This window comes from Camelus bactrianus, chromosome 32, assembly GCF_048773025.1.
Source record: "Camelus bactrianus isolate YW-2024 breed Bactrian camel chromosome 32, ASM4877302v1, whole genome shotgun sequence".
NCBI lineage: Eukaryota > Metazoa > Chordata > Mammalia > Artiodactyla > Camelidae > Camelus > Camelus bactrianus.
Window position 1 is genome coordinate 16,121,901 of NC_133570.1, and position 23,784 is coordinate 16,145,684.

The 23,784-nt window shown below is 41.1% G+C and overlaps 1 protein-coding gene across 21 annotated transcripts in view; it reads left to right on the plus strand.

Annotated features, from left to right (window-relative positions):
* LOC141575745 (ankyrin repeat domain-containing protein 26-like) overlaps window positions 1–23,784 on the plus strand; it is a 166,353-nt gene that overhangs the window by 111,172 nt on the left and 31,397 nt on the right. For 18 of the 21 annotated variants that reach the window (XM_074355873.1, XM_074355877.1, XM_074355874.1 and 15 more), the window contains 14 exons: window positions 2,648–2,777; window positions 3,135–3,243; window positions 3,369–3,479; window positions 3,913–4,046; window positions 5,249–5,385; window positions 7,393–7,428; window positions 10,769–10,883; window positions 11,045–11,218; window positions 14,376–14,482; window positions 15,783–15,920; window positions 17,376–17,458; window positions 19,535–19,687; window positions 20,293–20,344; window positions 20,727–20,796. In XM_074355873.1, coding sequence (XP_074211974.1) covers window positions 5,270–5,385; window positions 7,393–7,428; window positions 10,769–10,883; window positions 11,045–11,218; window positions 14,376–14,482; window positions 15,783–15,920; window positions 17,376–17,458; window positions 19,535–19,687; window positions 20,293–20,344; window positions 20,727–20,796 — 1,044 coding nt within the window. In that variant the 5' untranslated portion in view covers window positions 2,648–2,777; window positions 3,135–3,243; window positions 3,369–3,479; window positions 3,913–4,046; window positions 5,249–5,269. Of the gene's footprint in view, window positions 1–2,647; window positions 2,778–3,134; window positions 3,244–3,368; window positions 3,480–3,912; window positions 4,047–5,248; window positions 5,386–7,392; window positions 7,429–9,824; window positions 9,986–10,768; window positions 10,884–11,044; window positions 11,219–14,375; window positions 14,483–15,782; window positions 15,921–16,435; window positions 16,637–17,375; window positions 17,459–19,534; window positions 19,688–20,292; window positions 20,345–20,726; window positions 20,797–23,784 lie in introns of those variants that run through there. The other 3 variants (XM_074355875.1, XM_074355893.1, XM_074355894.1) reach the window with 3 other exon arrangements.

Genomic DNA, 23,784 nt, shown 5'->3' on the forward strand with positions numbered 1-23,784 from the left:
GTTGCAGATACTTTCCCTAATATAGCTGCTCTACACTGAACTTGTTTATAGTAGACTTTCTATAAAACTTATGGTGATTTTAAGTACACAGATACTTTCATACTTTCCTTTGAAGAGATGGAGGTAAATTCCTCTGTCTTTCAGCATGGACTGGGCTTTAATGACTTCCTTTTAATGAATAGTATGTGATAAAGTGACAGCCCTATGAAGAGGCTTACATGGAAAGGAGCTGAGGCCTCCAGCCAACAGACATGTGTGTAAACTTTCATAGAAGTGGATCTTTCAGCCCTAGTCAAGCCTTCATATGACCACAGCCCTGGCCGATGACTTGACATCAAAGCAAAGCCACCCGCCTAAGACACTCCCTAAAGCCTTGCCTTCAGAAATGTGTGAGATAATAAGTATTTGCTCATTTAAACTGTTAAATTTTGTGATCAATTTCTATACAACAGATAAGTAATACACAATTTTTAAACTTTTTATTTTGAAACACAGTGTATGTGCAAAGAAGTAAATGAAACATAGATATACAATTGAGCAAAGTATTACAATGCAAACGCGAATGCAATGGTTATGAAATAGAAAATTGCAGGTCCCCAGAAAGAATATGCATGTTCTTTCAAGTTCAAAACATCTTACTCCAGTTTGTATGCAATCATACTCTTGAATTTCATGGTAATAACCATTTATTTGCTTTGCCTTATGGTCATATCTCCTATGTTTACACCTCTGAACAATACAATTTAGTTTTGCTTATTTTTGAGTTGCATATTAATAGGACCTATGGAATCATAGATTTACTTTGTTATACCTTACTTCTTTTGTTCAACCGTCTGTAAGAGTCACTAGTGTTGCCAGTAGCTCTAGCTCGTTCGTCTGCATTACTGTAGAGTATTTCTGTTGTTTGATTCTACCGCAGCATAGTTTTCCATTTTACCTGTTAAATACTTTCTAATTTGGGATGACTCTGCTTGCTTTTACAGTCCTGTTCGTATTGTAATGGTTCACATGTACAAGAGCTTCTCAGTGATATATATTCCTAGGAGTGGTGATATCTTTTTAAGATCTTGATTTCATTTTCCTCAAATCTATATCCCCAAGTGGGATTGCTGGATCATTTAGTAATTGTATCTTTAATTTTTTTAAGGAAACTCCATACTGTTTTCCATAGTGGTTGCACCAGTTTATAGTCCCACCAACAGTGCACAAATGTTCCCTTTTCTCCACATTTTCACCAACACTTGTTATTTCTTGTCTTTTTGTTGTTGTTGTTCTTTGTTTTCATTGAACTCAAAATAGCTAGTAACAAAAACATCTAAAAATATCTCCAACATTTGATTCTTCAGTCATTTTTGGTTGATGACATTTGATTATTTAGTTCCTGCTTGTTTCCATCATGGAGTAACACGTCTATCAAAATATATCTGAGAGTTTGCAGCAAGCTTTAAACCTGTATATTTAGATCCTAGCCCAAAACCATGATTTAGTTGTTAGTTTTAAATCTAAATTTTTTTCTGCCACACAGAAGCTTATTAAACTAATAATCATAAATAAGCTGGCTATTAGTTAGTTTTCAAGAAAATGCCCAAATACAGCACATACATACAGGTTGCATATATCCTTTCATCCTTTACTACTCATATAATATGAATGTAGAACGTACAGTGGAGTTACATGATAAACACATTTAATTTACATTAATTCAATATGTCATGTCAGTGAAAAGGAAATAATGAGGAGTAAGGAAAACAACAATAAAGCCATGGCTAGAAGAAGCTGAAACAAGTTTCAAAGGCGCAGTCAAGGAAATCGATACCTACTAAATTAACCCAAACTCTGACATACTGCTCTCGTGAGTGGTGAAATTCACAGCCCCAGTTTATTTCTTGTCTTTTTGATAATAGCCATTCTGACAGGTGGAGGTGATATGTCATTGTGGTTTTGATTTGCATTTTCCTGATGATTAGTGATGCCAATTATCTGTTAGTCATTTGTACGTCTTCTTGGGAAAAATATCTACTGAGGTCTTCTGTACAATTTTAAAAGCAGATTGCTTTTATTTTGCTCTTGAATTGTGTGAGTTCCTTATTTACTTTGATATTAACCCCCTATCTGATAGATGGATTGCAAAGATATCCTTCCATTCCATAGGTTGCCTTTTCATTTTGTTGATTGTATCTTTTTTTTAACATTTTTTATTTATTTATAATCATTTTACAATGTTGTGTCAAATTCCAGTGTTCAGCACAATTTTTCAGTCATTCATGGACATAAACACACTCATTGTCACATTTTTTTCTCTGTGAGTTATCATAACATTTATTGTATCTTTTGCTGTGCATCATTCTTTTAGTCTATTGTAGCCCCACTTATTATTATTATTTTGCTTTTGGATGGAATTTCACAGTGCTGGTCTCTTGACAGTTGAAATATCTTTTTAAGATCAGTACTTTAAGGCTTAGAATCCTTTTTATGATTTAAGGGGTCTCGTTTACATTTAAAATGATACCCTAGGATACATTTTAAACTTTCACAGTGGGGCGTGTTTCCAGATTTTGGCAAAGGCCTCTAACAGAGAAAGAGCTTTTCCTAACAAATGAGTGAGCTGGAGAGAGCAAAGCTGACACTTATCCCTGTTTTACTCCAGACCAGGATAGGTGGACAGCAGAACAGTGTGGTCCTGCAGAAGCTGAAGCCTGACACTCCTTACACCATCACCCTGTCCTCCCTGTGTTGTGATGTGGAAGGAGGTCCGATGACAGGAAGAGGCGAGACCAGTAAGTGAACCTGGACTCCTGTGGCTGTTTTAGTAACCGTCATGGGGATGGAATCACATCTTCCACTGGAAACACTGGGGGGACACAGAGGTTTGCTAAACTTTTAAAATGCATGTTAATAATGCTCTTTTTCTTTTTTCTTTTTTTTTTTTTTATCTCTGTTGGGGGTGGGGGTAGTTAGGTTTTATTTATTTTTTAGTGGAGGTACTGGGGATTGAACACAGGACCTCGTGCACACACTAAGCATACACTGTAGCCCTGAGCTATACCCTCCCCCCAAAGATCTAAATTGCTTTTAATATCCTTACTGGAGTTACCTGTCTCTGGTCTTGGAGAAAGGTGTTTATTACCTTCTAGGATAACACAGACAAATGAACAAATTATGCTCTGAGGCCAAGATACCTTGTGGAGGGATGAAACATGTACCTGATGACCACATTTTTTCCTTTATTCACTACTTCAACAGGTATTTGTGGGGTGCCTACTAAAGGGATCCTGGGTTCTAGGGTTCCCAGGACCCATCAGTAAACCTGGGCTTCGTGTGTGCTCGGTTGTTAGGGTCACGCGTGGTGTGCTTTCTGTGCCTTTCAGAACCTTTGAATACCTCGGTGTACGACTCTTCCACCAGCACTTTGAGTGTTCGCTGGGAGCACACAGAGCAAAATCCTCATCAGTACAAGCTCTTCTATGCACCCACAGCAGGTGGTCTGGAGGAACTGGTCACTATTTCCTGTAGGGAAAAGTGTGTGTTAGTTTCAGCTGTAGATTGCGAAGTGAGGATCAAGAGTTAACTAGTGTACCGTAGCGCCGAAGGAGTTCGTGTTCCTTCTGTAGAACCTGACGGAGGGTAGTCGGTTGGGGCCTCAGTGCCTGGGTGATGGGGGCTTTTGGGGGACTGGGGCTGGGGGATCAAATCATTCCAGGGGCTTTTCAAGAAGGAGCTGAGCGTGTGCAGAGAGGCCTTCATCAACTCTTAGAACAGGTTGTATGGGGGCACATCCTTAGGTCCCAATAGTACAGAACCTGCTTCTCGACTTGGTCTTCAGTTAGTATTTTGAGTGTTTGGTTGTTCAAAGTATTATTTCTTATACAAGGTTTTCAAATCAAGTACTTTACATTTTATTAAAATCTTTAGGTGCCAATCCCTGGGAATACCAATGATGCCGTTCTTAGGAATCTGCAGCCAGATGTCCCAGACACTGTTACAGTGGTTCCCCTTTATCCTGAGGGTGATGGAGGACGTACACCAGACACTGGAAGGACATGGAAGTAAGAAGGCAGACAAATTCAGTGTTTTCATGATGCATTTTGCTCTTTAGTATAGCGTAAAGTTTAAAGTAGAAAGAAAATTTGGGAAATATATAATGATGGAATAAAAATGTAACAATTACACATAGTTACCTTCCAACCCCCACCAATTGTTAATATTTTAGTGTATGAAATAAAAGTGACATTCTTCTGAAGTGGTAACTTCAGGATTTCTAAATGTGTGTACAGTTATCAATATTCTCTGTCACTGACAAAAGTTCATGAGCTTTGCTTTGTGCTCAATAAATTTGTACGAAGCAGTGTTTTGTCACTGGCCTTCAGTGTCAGTTGTTGAAATCTGCTGGTCATGTTACTTGATAGCACATTTCTCTGCTGATGAAGTGCTTTTTGGCATTGAAAATCTCTGTGCTTTCATTTGCTTATTAACATGCTGAGAAACCAGTTTATAGTGGTTTTACAATTCTTTGTAGTATTGTTTAAAGGCTTTGGTGCATACCTCTAAATATTTTTTTTGGCTTAAGAATATACATGCTGATGGCTCAAAGAAAGCAAGTATGGATGACTTCTTTTGGCAAAAGATTAGTGGTCTAGAAAAATGATGTTATTCCTAAAGTGGAATTTGGAGATAATACATGGATTTAATTTGCATGTTTTTCTAAGTCCCTATTGGGGCAGTTAACTGAGAACTGAGTGTATCTTTGATTTCTCCCTATGTTTGCCTTTTCTTTGAATCACAGAAGACATTCAGTGTCTGTTGAATGAGAAGAAATGAATGATTGAAACCAGCTAATCTAGCTGCCCAGATTAGATGGGCGTCCTCCGTGTTGTCAGTTCTCATTTAGAGGCAGAGATGATAGAATCCTCTTGTCTCTCTTTCCATGACCTGTGCTGGAAGACTGAAGCTGCTTTTCCAGTTTCTCGCTCTTGCCCCTTGTCCCTTGTCCTTTTGTGGCCAACCCAGTATTACTACTTTTACTGCCTTGTTTTTATTGACAATTTAGCTTCTGTAGAGACCAAGGCCCTAGTTGGCTGAGTTTGGCTAAATGTGGATCTGGAGAGTTTTCATGTGCTTTTGTGTGTAGATAATTCAAAGTTTAAGGAAGTCAGTATTTCTCCTACTACAGAGCAGAAGTTCGGGGTAAGTGATAGCTTGCCATGTGTAAATAGGCATAAGAAGTATGTGTTGCCTTTTCTTTTCTCAGTGGTGAGAGGACTGGCCAGAAATGTCCAAGCGTACGATCCACCGAACAGCGGGGACGTTGGCTGGACCCTGCCCCTGGCCGGTGCAGCAGCGCCACGTGTGTGCACTGCCCTGGCTGGTACGAGGCCTCCGGAACCTGTAAGTACTGTTGTTGGCTCAGAGCTGGCAGAAGAATTTTGTAGATTTTATGGTGCCTTCTGCTGTGGTTGCTGACGCAGGGCAGTAGATGAGTTGGTGTGGCCCTGGGTCACGTGCACACTCATTTCTTGATGAACTTAGTCTCATGTTTGTGTCGTGCTTGGCAGCCTGTGAGAACGCAGGCCACAAACATGCCTGCGTACAATGCTTAAGTGATTGCTTTTGATGAATTAAGTCATAAGGGTATCAACTGTAGGGTTAGTAAGCAAAAATGAATTTGGGGAAAATGCAGATTAGCTATATATGAGTTAAAAAACCCCAGTAGTAAATGCAAATCATTCATAGACCCTGTCAATATGGGCTTTCATTGTAATAGACACGTCTTTGTTAGGAACCTACCTGAAAGTTTGCCTTCATTGGCTCTTAACAGATTGCCAATCTGTCTTAGTACTATTCCATTTTCTAAGTAGAATAATAATACAGAGAGCAGAAATTACTAATTTGAGTAGGAAGAGTATCAGAACATCGGAGGGCAAGTAAACTTACAAGACTTTACAAAAAGAAGCAGGGACCATGAACAAAGATAATCAAAACTTGAGCCTGTCCGAATGTTGACTTGCATCCTGTGTGTGGCAAGACATGTTCAGACAACACTGCTCTTATCCACTGCCTGGAGTAGCTGTTTTAATAGAGAGATCTCTCCCCGAGAAGTGTATCTTAGGTGTACATGTCTCTAACATTTGGGATGCTTTGGGGTCACTATCATAAGCCCTGGATGTTGTATGTGAGAACCTTCCCCAGGAACCTAAATGGGAGGTTGTTGAAGTTGCTAAGGGTCAAGTGTGAGCTCACATTTAACGCAGAGGGAATTTATGAGAGTAAATTACATCCAGTGCTGTGGCCTGGGCAGATCTCATGAGGTGGCACAGAGGTTGACTTCTGCTGTGTCTGGGCTCAGCCCTTTGCTATAAACGTTATAATGCTGACTAATAAAAGACTCGGTAAGCATTTAGGTTGTCGTCAGACAGAATTTGTCAGGTCCTCCCCTCTAGATTGTGGTGCCAGGAAACACCCACATGGGGCACTTGGAGCAGCTGATTCCAGACACACCCTATTCTGGGGACATCATTGCCCTCCACTCAGATGGAAGGGGAACCCCAGCCCCGCCCAGGGCCAAACACAGGCTGAAATCCTTTCCACCCAGTTCCCCTGTGACTCAGTGAGGAAGGCTGGGCAGGTGGGTGGTGAGGAGGGTGCTGAAAGCTGCCTGCACCTTGTGCAGGTGAGGGAAGGGCTCACGCCTACTTCTGCCCGGGTTCCTCACGTTCACATTCAGGCTGAAGGCCCTCTGGGCTGAGTGAGTGTCACTGGGCCGTTTTCTCATCTGGGACCTTTGTTAAGGAGGTTCCTTCCCTTCTCCTGCCCTGCGGTGGGTCTTCTCACCAACTGGGCACTTTTGAAATGGGAGGGCTTGGCCTCTCTGTTTCATTCAACAGGAATTGGTCAGAATAGTTGAAATCCCTTTCTCTCCCAGTTTGTACATTTAGGTTCCAACCTAGTCTCTGTCCCTAAAAGATCAGAATGTAACCATATCTCTGAATGGAACACCTTTTCTTTTTTTAACATTTTTTTTAATTGACTTATAGTCAGTTTACAGTGTTGTGTCAATTTTCAGTGTAGAGCACAATTTTTCACTTATACATTAACATACATATATTCATTGTCACAATTTTTTTCCTTGTGAGCTACCATAAAACCTTGTATGTATTTCCCTGTGCTATACAGTATAATCTTGTTTATCTATTCTACATATGCCTGTCAGTATCTACAAGTTTCGAGCTCCCAGTCTGTCCTTTTCCACCCCCCACCCCCTTGGCAACCACGAGTTTGTATTCTATGAGTCTGTTACTGTCTTGTATTTATATTTTGGGGTTTTTTTTTTAGATTTTCACATATGAGTGATCTCATATGGTTATTTTTCTTTCTCTTTCTGGCTTACTTCCCCAGGAGAGAGAGGGCAAGACCAGGAGAAGGCAGGCCCAGGTGAGTGCAGGCCCAGGAGAGGGCTGGCCCAGGTGAGGGCAGGCCCAGGTGAGGGCAGGACCAGGAGAGGGCAGGCCCAGGAAAGAGCAGGACCTGGTGAGGGCAGGGCCAGGTGAGGGCAGGACCAGAAGAGGGCAGTCCTAGGGGTGGGCAGACAAACCCGAGGGCAGACCCAGGTGAGAGCAGGCCCAGGGGAGGGCAGGCAAAGGACAGGGAGGCCCTGGTGAGGGTACGCCTAGGAGAGTGCAGCCCCAGGAGAGGGCAGGTGCAGGAGAGTGCAGCCCCAGGAGAGGGCAGGTGCAGGAGAGTGCAGCCCCAGGAGAGGGCAGGTGCAGGAGAGTACAGGCCTAGGAGAGGGCAGGCCCAGCTTAGGGCAGGAACAGGAGAGGCTAAGCACAGGTGGGGGCAGGCCCAGGAGAAGGCTGGTGCAAGTGAGGGTAGGTCCAGGAGAGGGCAGTAACTAGGAGAGGGTAGGACCAGGAGATGCCAGGCCCAGGTCAGGGCAGGCCAAGGAGAGGGTAGGACCAGAAGAGGGCAGGCCAAAGAGAAGGCAGGCAGAGGAGAGGGCAAGACAGGTAAGGGCAGGCCCAGGAGAGGGCAGGAACAGGAGAGGTCAGGCCCAAGTGAGAGCATGTCCGGGTAAGGTCAGACCCAGGTCATGGCAGGCCTAGGAGAGGGCTGGACCAAGAGAGGGCAGGCTCAGGAGAAGTCCTATTAAACTTCCAAGAGATGACGTTGAGAGGCAATGGGTATTTGAGTCGGGAATACAGGAGGGAGGTCTGGATTGGAAATAGCAGTTTGGAAGTTACCAACTTGTAGATAATACATAAAGCCCTAAGGCTGATGTGGGCGGCAGCAGACAGTAGTAGAGGCCAGAAGACTGAGACTCAGGGGTGCTGTGTGCCAGCATTCAGGGGCTGGGACTGAGAAGACCAGCCAGGGCCGTGGGAGGAAACCAGAGCAGCCTGAGGCCGGGGAAGCCCCATGAAGAAAGGGCTTCAGGAAGTCGGGGAGAGCAGCGGTGGGAAGGGTGGCTGCCGGGCCGTGCGAGGAGAGGACTGAGAGCTCCCCGTGGAATCAGCACCTGGTGGGTGGTGGGTGACCCTGTCGTGAGCAGTTGCAGTGAGTGGACACACTTGCTTGGATGGAAAATGAGAGGAATCAGAGAAAGCGAATCGGAACAACTCCTTTGCAGGGTCAGGAGACGTTCGTACAGGAGAGCAGAGAAATGGGGCTGCAGTTGGAATGTGAACTCATCTCTGTTTTTTAAGATGAGGGAAATAACAGTATATGCTAATAGAAAAGATAGATTAACAGGGGAAGTTAGTAACACCACATTCCCTTAGGTCAGGGGAGTTGCAGGTGAGGGCAGGTGGGGGCACAGAAATGCCCCTGAGAGAGTCAGCTTCAAAACACTTGCCAGGTCCAGTCCACTCAAGACCAGCTCCCAGGAGTGTCAGCCACTTAGGAACTCTACCGCCCCCTGCAGTTTTGATCCTGGCAGGGCCAGAAGCCGTAATTAGCCAGCTGAGGGAGGAAGGATGGAGTTAGGCAGGAAGAAGAGGCCTGCCCTGCCTTCCCCCTCTCCTGCAAGTGGTCAGCCAGCAGCGTGGCCTCGCTGAGTAGCTGACGTGGTGTTTTCATAGTTACGTGGTTAAAAAGTTCTCAAATGTTATACCATGCTCCCAAATAAATCTTGGATTGATTCAAGATTTAGTTGGTGGAAATAAAAGCAAAAAAAATAGTGAAGAAAGTGTGTAAACGTAAGGCTGAGCCACAGAGCAGGGTCAGCAGACATGTGGAAACACATCATTTCATCTGGAGAACGTGTGTTGGTTTCTCAAGTTTGTACTTAATGATACGTATTGCCACAATCTCTGAAACCATGAAAACAGCTTTCTGCTGTTTGCATCTGCTAAATTCCCTGGAGACTGGCTGGGGCCCAGAGGGATGGGGAAAGAAAGAAACTGAGGGATAAGGAGATGTAGAGATTTTTGGTGGGGAGCTCTCTGGGGGACTAGGCCTTCAGCATCCTGTGGTTCCACCCTACTCTAACCACAGTTGCATACAAACACGGCTTTCTCAGGGGCAAGCCTCACTTCTGGAAATGTCCGAAAACACTCAGCCACCTAGCACCAACATTTGAAGGGAATCCAGAATGGCCCACAAGCAATTGCAGAGATCTGAAATGCCTTAGGCGCCCACGTGCGCACCGGGCACACTGGGCCTCCGGGCCTCTGTGCGCACTCACAGGGACACTGGCTCTGGAGGGACAGTTGAGGGACAGTTGAGGGTCAGTGCTGTTGCTAGGCTACGAGTGTTCCGGACCAAACATTCCAAGCCGCTGAGCTTCACAGCCAAGGTGTGGCAGCGAGACCTCTGTGGCTCTTCTGCAGCGCCAGCGCTGAGATCGGGAGGTGGCAAGAGGCCAGGAGGGAAGTGAGCGGTGTCGGAAGGCGATAAGCCAGATGAAGAAGAGACTCTTTGAGTTCGTGAGCTGGGTGGACTTCAGCATCCATCAGAGAGAGCGCAGGAATCGTGAGAAGCCCGTGCCTGGGTATCACGTCCATAAGTGTGAGCTAAAGGAGTTCCACAAAGCCGCATATTTAGGTGACACGCGTACAGTGCAGGAGTTGCTGTCACATAAGAAAAATGTAGACAGCAGAGACAGGCAGAACAGGTAACAGCGGCGGGGCGGGGCGGGGCGGGCCTGGGAGGAGCTGCCAACTGTGGTTGTAAGACATGAATTTTAAATTGCCTTTTCATGTCAGAGGTGTTGAAGTGTGAGACAGTGAGCATGTTAGAATCATTGAAGTACAGTGTTCCCTCTCATCCTTGCAGCAGCAAAGTAGATACACTATCATCTTACTTAATTGAAATGTTGTCTTTGTAAAATAGTAACGGTAACAATTATAACATTATCTAACATTGAGCTGTTCAACTGCCAGACACTTTGCATAGCTTTTCATTTAAGCATCACAGTGGCATCCTGTAAGATAACTACTACTTCATGCCCATTTTGTTGATGAGGAGATTGAGGCAGAGACAGGCTAAGTGAGAGCTAATAAGTGACAGTGTTAAAGGAGAAGTCAGACCCAAGTTGAGCTGAATATCAACGGCATGCCCTTCCTATTCAAACAGGTAGTTCTTCCATTAATGTGAGTAATAAGAGCTAATAAATATTGTTCTTTCCCCATAGAAAGAACTAAGATAAGAAGACCAAATGTTAGTTTTAAAGGGGTAGGAATAGCATGCTGTTGAATGTTTACAATTACACGAGTAACTGTATCTTTGAACTAGTATGCTCTTAATTTCCTAAAAAGTCCTCTCATGTTCGCAGGACTGCCCTACACTTAGCCTGCGCCAGCGGCCGGTCATCAGTGGTGGCTCTCCTTATCCAGTGGAAGTGTGACCTGGATGCTCGTGACAAGGAAAGCAAGACAGCTCTCATCAAGGTGTGTAGCAGCCAACCGTGTCCACGTGAGATGGATTCGATTTATTATTTAGAATAAAAATGAATTTATCTGTTTTAAATATAACGAACTGCTGGAACTTGGGGAATGTTAACTTGGAATGCCTAGCACTTACAGTCTGTTTCTTGGCGTGATACCAACAGGCTGTACAATGCCGGAAAGAAGCGTGTGTCAGTATCCTGCTGAAACGGGGTGCTGACCCAAATCTTGCGGATGACTGTCAAAACACTGCTCTGCATTATGCCGTCTTGGCTGAAGATACATCAGTTGCAGCAGAGCTGCTCCGCTATAAGGCAAATATCGAGGCGATAAACAAGGTATAGCTCAACTGACTTTATTTACAAGATATTTGAAATACAGGGCCTTTTCTAGTTACAGGTGTTTTATTTATAGTAGTATATATACTGAATACATCAGGCCCTGTTATCATGGAAACAACTCCAAAGCCAAGGCCAGGGGCTAGAGGTAGTGCCCACAGAAAGGGCAGAGCTCTGTCTCCCAGCCGCACTTGTACCCCAGAAGGAACAACTTCCCATTAGGAAGTGCCTGGGAGTGGGTGGTAGGCTCAGAGCCTACAGAAGATGAAGGCTTGCAGGGAGTGAAGCAATGGCAAGGGCTGGCTGCCTGCCTGGGGATGGGTGGGAGGAGGAAGGAACCCAGTACCCGGCAGGGGGAGCTGGGTGACTGCACCTGGGCAGGGGAGGTGGCAAACCGCAGGCCCTGAGCACCCCAGGATCCCAGGTTCTAGAATCTGGGCAAGTGAGGTCAGGTCATGTTTGACAGCCAGCAGGGGCATTCACTTGTGCTGGTGGCCACGTGGCCCTCCACGTACACCTTGGGGTCTTCCACGCTCAGCCGGGTGCAGCTCCCCTGTGGGGCTGTGGCTGTAGGTGGGGAGCAAGTGATGGCGTAGCTGGTCCTGCTTTTCCTCCTGGCTCTCCCCTGAAGATTTTGATTGAATAAGTCTACTCAGGTCTGGACACAGGTATTTAGAAATACTTCCCTGAGATTCTGATACAACCCTCAGTTAAGGACTATTGAATGGATATGTGTAATACATGTAAATTCACAGATCTCAAAAATAAGACGTCTCTGGAAGAGCGGGGGTTTGATAGATGTTGCTTCATTCAGTGCTCTCGTTTCCAGCCGTGTTAGCCTGATTTTTATCCGTCTCTTCCTGGCAATATTACTGGCAATGTCTATTGCCTTGAAGAATAGCTCCTTTTCCCTTCTAACCACTGATCATTCATTGGCACTCAGACAGTCTTAGAAACTTGGTCGTGGTGAGTGATTCAGTAAGTAGAGTCGGACCCTTTGAAGATTTTGCACCTTTTGTTCCCATCCAGGTCATTAGGTCAACAGGGTTTTTCTGATTGCAGTAATAGGAAATCATGAGCCTTCTTTTGGTTAAAGCTGTGTGACAGATTCTTGCAATATATCTGTTAGATTCACTGAGCCCTAGCATAATCAAGATGACAGCTTTTTAAAATTAAAGTCTAGTTCATTTACAGTGTTGTGATAGTTTCTGGTGTACAGCAAAGTGATTCTATTTTATATATATACATATATATATATATTCTTATTCAGTTATATGTATGTATATTCTTATTCAGCTATATATATTCTTATTCGGTTATATATACATTCTTTTTCAGTTATATATATATATTCTTATTCAGTTATATAAAATTCTTATTCAGTTATCCTTATTCAGTTATATATATTTTCTTATTCAGTTATATATATATTTTTTCAGTTATATATAAAATTCGTACTCAGTTATATATATTCTTATTCAGTTATATATATTCTTTTTCAGTTATATGTATATACATATATATATTCACATTCTTTTCCGTTACGGTTTATTACAGGATATTGAGTATAGTTCCCTGTAGTATATACAGTAGGACCTTGTTCATCTATTTTATATATAGTAGTTTCTATCTGCTAGTCCAAAACTGCGAATTTATTCTTCTCCCACTCCCTTTCCCCTTTGGTAACCATCAGTTTGTTTTCTATGTGAGTCTGTTTCTGCTTTGTAAATAAGGTCATTTGTATCATATTTTAGAGTCCTCCACATATAAGTGATACCCTATGGGATTTGTCTTTCTCTTTCTGACTTACCTCGCTCAGGGTGAGAATCTCTAGGTCCTTCCATGTTGCTGCAAATGGCATTATTTCATTCTTTTTTATGGCTGAGTCGTATTCCATTATATATAAGTATACCATGCAAGATGGCAGTTTTAAACAGCAAGACCCATGACATTAGTAACAAATTGGAATTGTTGTAATAATTCAGTTTCGGCCATCTTATCAACTGATTATCCATTTGATTAACAATCAGGGAGAATTAGATACAGGTAGATTGTAGTTTTAGCAGGCATTGGAAAAATTCTTGAAGTGGGTATTATGAGTCTTAATCACAATTTTTATTACATGTTGGGGCCCAGTGTTTTTGTGTGTAAGACATGATTCTACAGAAAGGCAAGGTTTTACATACAAATACTTGATTTATACCCAACTGTTTGGAAACACAGCAAACATAAAAACACAAGTGGGCTATAGACTAAACATGGCCCTGGGTATGTTCAGTTTGTCTCCACACATTGAGTCAACATTTAAAATTTAGGAGACGTGCAGAAATCTGCACTTCAGAACTTCTCCTAAAGAATCAAATCTGGTCCCCCTTGAGCCCAGGCTGCTATGCGGTCTGCCCTGCAGAGGTGGCCCCTTCTCAGTGGGGCGTGTGTTCTCCGGTGTGCTGTCCTCACCTGGGATCTTCACTTACTTGGGCCACCTATGTCGCCTCTGTAAGCATTTGAATTTACAATTCCTGTTGTATATTTTGATAAATATTTCAATATTTTAAAGACAGTATATTAATTTATAGTCTACTTCATATTTTATAATAATCCCTTAAGAGTGGGATGGAATTTTTCGAATTAGGATTTATAAATTGGTTTAAGAAAAACTTTTTCTTTACATGCAAATAGTCATATTCCCATTGGAATGTCTGCAAGCTTTATGAGATTAGTCGTAGTTGTAATTGGATAGGTTAAGCATGTTGCAGACAGTATGGTATCTTTCTCCTCAGCGTGGCTCCTTAAAAATGTAGTTGATTCAGTAGCTAAATGGTTCTCTCTGGAGCAGTGTTTAGAGTGTCAGGAGTAGTAGTTGAGCAGTAAGGTAACTAGAGAATGCCTGATACACACTGCGATAGAAGCGAAGGTTCTTGGAACCAGCAAATGTCTGAAGTGAGTTTCAGAGAATGACTTCACAGGGAAACTTCCAAAGAGGTCAAGGAGGAACCTTTTCAAGAGAAGGAGCACAGATGGGCAAGGAGGAAGGGGCTGCTTGTTATTTACTATTTTATAGTATATGTTTTAAGTTCAGAGACTTAAGTTTTTAAATTCAGTTTTGAAATGTATATGTAATTTTGTACATTATCAACTGTTTTTTACTATTTTACAGTATAACTTCACACCATTTTTAGTCGCCGTCAGGGAGAACAAAGAAGAGATGGTCGAATTTTTGATAGAGAACGGGGCAAATGTACATGCAGTCGACATGCGGCAAAGGTACAATAATTTGTTCCCTCTCCCTCTCTTTTTTTGTTTAATCTTAATGTTGTTCTAAAGTAGTAACAGCCAATCAGAAAGATTAACTTAATAAGAAGAGGATTAACTTAGAATCAACACATCATCAGTTAGGTAGAAAAGCAATTATTCTGCCTGGTGTCAAAGAACGAACGGTATGCAGCAGGATTCATCTTCCTTTATAATAGTGACTGCTGTCGTTTGCAACCTGACTTTTTTGGTCATATGATCTTACAGTAGTTCAGGGATTTCATTTTAGTTTTATTAGTATGGACTGTAATTTTAATTTACCTTATGAGACAGTGTTGAATTTCTTCATTCTTTTATAATTTTTTTAACCTCTACTTGGTGTATATTTTTTTCTTAAAAGATGCATATTAAACAGAGGAGTTTGTTTTGCCTTTTGGATGATTCTGCTTTAAATTACTTTCTTTGAAGGATACTGATATTATTAGGTTATCACTAAGTGAATATCACTAAGAGAGTAACTATGACCAGATACTGTGGGCTCATCAGTTTTTATCCTTTTTCATTTCTAGTACATTTTGATGTTTTTATTTTTAATTGATAATGGTAGAAGGAAGAAAAATAGCTTTAATTATTGAATAAACATTCCCTTTAAAGAAGACAAGTCATTGGTGGATGATAAAGAGGAAAGAGCTGGGCTTTAGAGTCAGACGAGGTTGAATTCCCAGCTCTCCTGCTGGCCAGGTGTGTTACCTGGGGTACATGACTTAGCACCAACCAGTATGTTTCCTGACACGTAAAGGAGGGTACATCCTTCAAGGGCGGTTGTGCCAAAGAAAGACCATACGTAGACTGTTCAGGTTAGTGCCGGGCACATGCTTCTCAGCGTGGTTAACTGCAGCCGTGACTATTTTTGTTGCCATTTTTATTCATATTACTGTTTTCAGCCTGCAAACAGCTTCTCCTTACCTGACCTCTAGCTGATTTTAAAGTATTATATTTCAGACTAGGGAAGAAATGGGGAATCCTTTATTTAAATCTTTACCTACTTCAGATAAGTGACCTCAGCATCCTTTCTTGTCCATCAGAGGACTTTAAATTAGCAACTTCTACTATGTGCTACCCAAGTAGGACAGGAGGCTTCTTTTTTGTCCCTCCATTTTGGCCTTGGAGGTAATTTGCAAAGATGAGCACTCGAGCATGTAAGTGGTCAGTTCTCCAGGGGTGGGCAGGATATTAACTTGGTAAACTAGACCAAATTAACTGTTTAAGTTACGCTAAGTTCCTAAGGGTGAAGTTGTCTCTTTTATTTTAGATCAGCGCTCATGCTTGCTGCACATCATGACTCACCAGACATAGTCAAGCTGCTTCTTCAGAAGCATGTTAATGCCTGTTCTCTAGATTTTCAAGGATGGTCTGCTGAAAGATATGCTTGTTGTAATGGTTTTAAACAGTAAGTGTTTAGAGATAACTGGCACTGTAATGTAAACTGAGGTTGAAAATGACCTAACTGTTACTTGTTACGTGACAGGTGAGAGTTCCTAGTTGGGAGCAGGAACTTTGGGGATGGCAGTGAGACACTCCACATCACCAGCTGGAAACCAGCAAAAGGCCAGACTAGTGAGATGGAGCAGTGGGCACAGGGTTCTTTATCTCGGGGTTTGTAAGACCTTTATCCTTAGGGTCCTACTGGTCTCCATTTCATTCCAGTGTAACCCCTATGCATGGGGTCCAAATAATATCACATATCTGATTTTTCTAACTAGTTATTTGGGTCTTGAAATGTTTAGTAGAGCAGAAAATCCTGTATTTTCCTTTGGGGGCTTTCTTCTATAATCTTCCTCTTGAATTTTTCAAGAACCTAAGGGATTCCGTAAGGCCACAGTGACAATCCTCTCGCACAAGGCATTGGGGCAGGGTGAGGGCATGCTAATCATTCTCTTGTTTCCCTTGATTCTGTTGCTGCAGCGTTGGTACTAAAACTAGTTTTAACAGGATCTCCTTGGCAGCTGAGTCTGGGGTCTGGATGTTGCTCTCTAAAGACCTTTAATAAAATCTTAAAAGAAGAAAAGGAAAAAGAAACTGGTCCTTCAGTCGGGTCATGATTGACCTCTGCTCCTGGGATGCCTGTGCTGATCCAGTTTCCGCGGTCTTCATGGCGATCGACACGTAAACTTAAGCGTGACAGCTTGTTTAGTTCTCATACGTATGCTTGTATGAGGTCATATATTTATAAATGAGTTTAGCTACGAGTTACATAGTAGCTGAGGTGCCCTGAATTATAAACCATGAAGAACAGCTAATCACCATAATTTGTAACATTTTCTGAAAACTGCCACATTTAAATGTTACACCTATGAAAAACACACACATTGGGTTTTATTTAGGATTCTCAAATAGTTCCAGCATTAAAGTTCAAGAACAGATTATTCCATTCTTCCACTATTTCTCTGAGCATCTGGGGGATACATTATCTCATTAAATCTTCGTAATACTCTTATGAGTATTAATAACTAACTGCCTAACAAGACAGTAAGATCCCAGTTTTATAAAGGAAGACTGAGCTGAAGAGAAGCAACTTTTCCAGGAACAAATAGCTGTTGGTTATAGAGCTGGGGCTTCTGAGTTCAAGATACCTTCCATATGTCAGGCTCGCTCTAGTTAACTTACTGAGCTGTACTACCCTCAGTTCATGACTACTTCACCTTACTTTTTTTTTCTTTTTTAATTATACATCCTAAATTTAAAAGTGTAGATTGTACAAATTTGAAGTATATGGGACAGTTGAAGTTTTGATATTACCTCTGATATTGTCTGAAATAATCTAAGAATTTAATATACTTGGTAATTGTTTTTCATATTAGTATTCAAGTAGTAATATTTATTTATCCCATTTTTTTATACATAGCATTTACCAGATGATTGTCGACTACAAAGACGGAAAGATACCAAATATTCCCCCTCAAAGTAGCGACCCAGGACAGAGTTCTGGTAATAAGTTACTCTTGTTGGGCCCACCATAGATACGGAAGTAAGAGTGAGGAAGTTTTGATAATGAAAGAGCAGTGAAACAAGCCAGTGTGTAAATTTCATGTGTGTTTTTATTTTTTTCATTAATTTTTTCTTAATGGTCTAGTATTCAGAAGTACTTAAGAAGTTAATTGTAGGTAATTTAAAATCTGAGACAATATGGTCTGAAAAGAAATTCATTTATTTAATCATGGCTCCTGAAATCCCATATTATATCTTTGTGTAAATAAGAAAAACAGGGTTTTAACTTTGTTGTACATTTCCTCTAACATTATAACAAGTTGGCCTTGTTACAGAACTGGATCTTTTAATTTTTACAGCAAATGGATTACATCGGGCAAATGAATGCTAGTTATTGCATAATGAGTAGTCTCACTAAAAAGTTACTGTCTTTAAAACTGGGAGCTCAGCAATACCTTCCTGGTGCTGTAAACAAATGGCCAACAATTAGAACTGCACAGCTGAGCCAGTGTGTAGCATACTAATAAGAGATTGTTTTTTAAAGATACCTAGTGATAGTGCAGAAATCAGGAAAGCAGTGCCTTGTTGAGAAGCACTGGTTACTTTTCGCATCATTACACCAACAAGGTCTCTTTCTTACCGATTGCATTCCTCAGAAGTGCAAACAGAATGAGATATGTTGCCTTCATGAGAGTCAGATGTTTTCTTCTTTTTGGGGGATACTTGTCATGAAACTATATTTTGTTGGAACAAGATTTTCTATTGCCATTAGTTAAAGGATTGTCATAATAAATGCTCAAATAGCACAACTCAGGACTCAACAAATTGTAATAAAAGCACAGAAGTGCTTCACATTAAAAAAAAAAAAAAAGACTGTGTTGCCTAGATGTGACCCCTAGCGTGCTGTTCGGTCTGAACTGTATGAGGGCACCTTTAACTTGGTAGACCTGGATCAAGCAAAGAACTTCTGTTGTAGGAAATACAAAGATGGAATAGACAGTTTTGGTCTTCAAGGTGCTCATAACACAACAGAGTTGTCCCTGGTAAATGTCTGTATTATTTTTAAACAGGATTTTCAAAGAAAACATTCTTATCTGTTAATTCATCCACTTAACAGATGACTCTCAAGTGTCGTTTAGGTACTAAGCAGCACTCTGACGTTACAGAATGCAAACAGGTCAAAAGCACAGTTCCTGGCCGCCAGGAGCTTGTTACTGTCATCACCATTTTTATGATTTGCTTTACTTTATTCTGTGCTTACTGTGTCCCAGAGCCCACTAGGACTTTGTAACTGTCTTTATATATATTTTTATTGGTATTTAATATGTGCCAAATACTTTAAGTCCATGGTGAGGAAAGAAGTTTTTTAAAAGTGGGTAGGATGTCAGGTAAGCCATGCAGAGCGAGTAGAAGTTTGCCAGGGAAGGAGGCAGAAGGGCAGTGTTTGGTGGGCAGAACATCTTTGAAGATTACACTTGGCAGAAAGGACAGCGGTGCAAAGGCTAAGATGTGCCAGTGAACTTTGCAGGATCTATGAGTTTCATGTTGTTGGTGCAGGAAGGATGCTGTAGGAATGGTTGGGAACGAGGTGACTACCTAGCTCAGGCACGCTTCTGAAAGCCTTTCTAGTACTATAGAAAGGAGGAGGTCTGCTGTAGACCTTGGGAAATCTGTCAGAATGCTTTTAGCCACAAATAACAATAGGAGCCCTAAGTAACAGTGGCTACAGCAACAGGAGTCAGGATTGGTCAGAAGGTTCGGTGATGTCGTCAGGATCCCAGACGCTGTCCCTCCTTCAGCTGTGAGGCTGCTGGTGTTTGATGTCACCTTTTCTGGTCTGCTGGTTGGCAGCAGTTCCAAGCGTCATCTTCTCACATGACAGTATCTGCAGGCGAGGAGGGCTGCTTCTCTCTGCATGTTTCCTGTTAACGAGGAAGAAAACAGAGACACTTCTGGTAGACTTCCCCTAGCATCTTATTGGCTGGGCTACATCTCATGCTCGTTCCTAAACCAGCCACGGGGGAAGGAGATACAGTTACTGTGATGACCGCAGAATAATCATTTCTCTTTTTGCAGCTAAGAAGAGTTTACCTTCTTCGCATACTGGGGCAGAAAACATCCAAGAAAAGTTGCAATTGTCCGGCAAGGACGACAAAGAAGAAATGGTTGTCAAGTTGGGAACCAGCAATGGCAGCCGCGTGGATCCACTGAAGAATGTTGAGCAGAAGAGTAAGAAGATTCGATTTGAATCTTAGGGTTTCCTGGTTATGTCATAAAGCAGGGATGCACAAGCTTTTTCTATACAGGGCCAGAGAGTCAATATTTTAGGCCATGTGGTGTCTGTCACATCTACTCATGTCTGCCATTGCAGTGTGAAGGCAGCCCTAGACCGTATGTGAGCGAATAAGGATGACCGTACCCAGATAACACGAGGCTGACAAAGCCAAATGGCAGGGTGGGTTAGTCCCATGGGTGTCGTCCAGAAACACCACGCTGTGTGAGCTTGACAGTGTCAGTTTAGGATACTGATTCTACTAATGATTATTCTTTTGTGAGTCTCATAAAGTTTGGTTGGGATTTTGGTCCTTGTAAACAGCAGTTCACTTCAAGATACCAAATTTGGATAAACATCCTTTGTTTTTGATAAATATAAAGGAGGGGAAGTGGTTTTTATGCATTAATTACCTACCAGGAGTATACTCAGTATTCACTCAAGTGTGTAGTCTCCAGGTGTGGTCCCAAAGGAATGCTTGTTAACAGAACATTGGTCTTATACTTTCAGTATTCTGTATTTTTCTCTTGCTGATATGAAGTCTTACTTTTTTCTTTAATAGCAGATTTAGTGGTTGAGGTTTCACCAAGTAATGAAGATATCTCTGTCATCAGGTAGGATTTTATGGATTTTTAAAAATTACATGTTGACTAAGGGAACACAGAGAAAAGAAACAAGGCTTGTTGAGTGTCCTACTCTGGCTTAGACACACCGTGTTATGTACTTGACATTTGTTAACCTCGTACAGTCACCACAACAGCTTTGCAGAGTAGCTGTGCTGTTACAGCTTACTGCTAGTTAACTAGGCAACTGTAGCTTAAGGAGGTTGACTAGTTGACCCATGATTCCATGGTTAGCAAGTAGTTGACCTGTGACTTGACCATCAGGCAGCCAGGCTCCCAAATCTGCTTTCTTATCCCTCAGCATAGACTTTTGTGACTTGTTTGTTTAAAGAAGTGAACTTACTCATTTTTGATGTGTATTTTTGCTCCAAAGAGTTTCACCCAAACATGATACTGATGATTCAAGGCCTCCATCAGATGATGACTTAGCTCTTGCTCCCAAGGTAAAGTGTTCTCTTGTGAAATTAATTTTTCTGCTCTGAATTTAGTTTTGTGTAGTATTTACTCTTAAAACTTAGTGGTGGTCTGCCTATCATTGTTTTACGTTTGTATTAGAAAGTTGGTCAGAGTAAACCATTTTATAAAAATACGACACGTTGATTTTTTTTTTTTTTTTTTTTTTTTACTTTGGTAAATACTGAAGATAAGGCTGAAGCAAAATGGACTAGAAGATACATAGTGACAGGAAATCTGTACTGTGAAAAGGTTTCCCACAACAGAGGAAGTGTGAAGCTTGGCCAAGGATAAGGGTTCTTTGACTTTTAAACCACACTGACGGCGCTTGTATAATACTCATGCCTCAGGGACATCTTCAATGTACACAGCTACTTACTGTGATAATCATGGCCTCTTCCTGGGGCCTTTCAGTTCCAAAACTGCATAGCATGTGTCTTTTTCTTTCCCCTTGGACACTTTTTATTTTGGTATCATAGAGCTGTGAGGAAAGAGGTTTTTGTTTTGTTTGTTTGTTTTACTTTATTTCTCTCTCTGGTTCTGCATTAAGACTAAAATAATAGTTGAAATTATAGAAATTTAGAAATTAAAATTCTGTTTCTCAAAATCCATATTATAGATTCCTCTGTGTTTTCTAAATTATCCCATTAAGAGTATATTCAAAACTCTTCATCTAATTGAAGAATACATGTTTCTCCTGAAATAACAACCAGCTCTCAAAGTAGACTCTTAATAACAACCATATGATAAAACCTACTTCAGAATTCTTTTGTAGTATAGTTTAAAAAAGTATGTCCAGTCCTCGTGTCCCATTCTAAAATTTCAAGTTTCAGATGCTTTGTAGTGTAGTTATTTACATATTCATTTTATAACCCCTGCGTCAGTATACAGAGCTAGAGATTAGGGAATGTAATTGTGCATTTCCTGGAGCACCTAGAATAAGGTCTTAAATGTAAGAAGCATTTTAGTATTTTTTGAATGTGAATGGAAGAGACATGGAATTCTTCACCATGCTGCAGGTTATATAACATGCACACTCTATCATAATGAAATCCATTTGATGGTTACAGGTAATATAATACATGTACTATGTCATAATGAAATCTCTTTGAATTCTAAAAATATGACTTAAATTTCTATTCCCTTTGTTTAGGTTGTAAAAGTTCAGTTGTTATGACAGGAAATAGTCATAAATGCCAAGGAAATAGATAAGAAGTATATGATGAATAGGAATAAGTTACAGTCTGTTTTTCAGTATCTACCAATTGTGAGCTTAGAATTTGAGATGAAAACTTTTTAACCTTCTTTTTAGCCCCCTCTCATGTTCCATTCAATATATCTTTTCAAGCTATATATTATCAGAATCCTCATTACCTGTTCTTTAGGTGGAAAGTTGATGTGTTAGGAACTTTCTAACATCTGTTTTTCTCTCTCTCATAATAATTCACAGTGCTCAGGTAGTGCGAGATGACCGTGTTCAATTGAGTGACTACTAGTGACAAAATTTAACTCTTACTTAAAGTAGTATTTACAAACAAACGGTTGTGGATTAATACAAGTCAGTATTATTGGGGATATACTATGAACAAAGGCCTTTGTTTTATATATCATATATTTTGATATTTTTATAAAATTTGCTGAAGAATAATATATATACTTGCATATGTAATTTATATATTTTTATATATATAATAAAAAGGTAAAACAGAGGCTTTCATTCATAGTATATCCCTGACAATACTGACACATCACCGATCTATTATCTATAAATGCTGAAATACATGTATTTCTCCACACACCTTGTTATACTTACATTTTCCTTTTTTTCTTGCCTTAAGTTTGTACTTGACTAGTCATGTTAAAACATAAATGGAGGGATGTCACTTTCTCACTTTTACATTTGCCCAGCAAAATTTTTTCCTCATTTTAACCCACACTTAGTAAAGTCATTCCGTGCTACACGTCATACCGCTGCAGACTGCACTTCTGTTAATTTTCCAGACTCACCTAATGAAACTGGTGTATGTAGTGCAAAAACCAAGGCTTAGAAGTCATAGGGAATCAGCTTGGGTTCTGAAGTTAAATTTTCTAAAAACTAAAGAAAATAATTCTTGGTCAGCCTGTGACCAGCTGTTTCTTTGTTATAAATGAATGTGTAAAACTCTTAGTGAGATTGAGACAGAAACAGGTTGTACTAAAAAAAAAAAAAACGAAACAGTGTTTTTGTTTGTTTAACCACTTTGACCTTGAAAAGACAGTGCTTGTGACTTCAAAGTATTATTATATTTGGATTGTCAATTAGAGCTGCAGAGAACATTTCAGGAGAAGCAAAAGCATGGGGAATAGTAATAAGTATGTGGGTTTAAAATACCAGCAGTTTGGTTTAGTGATGTTTTAATGAGGACAGCCCATTTTGGGTAGGGAAAATAGCGTGCACTGAGTACCTTTATGGCGACCGAACTTGAAGGAAGCTAAGTGCAGGGTAGTGATGACCTATTCCAAGGTGATAGCCGTGGAAAGAGGTAAGAGCCTGAGCCCTTGGATCCCGGCAGCTCCTGCCTAGTGGCACAGCACTGTACTTGAAGTCAGCAGACGTAGCATCCTGGTTCTGACCCACTGTGGGATCTTGGAAACACTTGTCTGACTTGCTTGAATGTCAGTGACCTCGTTCAAAAACATGGTACTGATACCTACCTCTCAGGTTATGTGTCATGAACAAAAATGTGGGAACAAATGTGAAAACACATTGTCAACTGTAAAGGGTGCTATAGAAATGTAAGACAGAATGATCACAGTGGCCACTAGGGACCTACTGAAATGTTGAGGACACTTTTTTAAAATCTGAAGGATAATAAAATGGGAAAGTTAGAGCGGGCATGGGGAGTTCTCATTTGGGGTACGTTAAGTGTCAGTAAACTATTATCGGACATCTCCGATAGGTATGTAGTGCTTTGGTACTTGACGCCTTCTGGGGACTT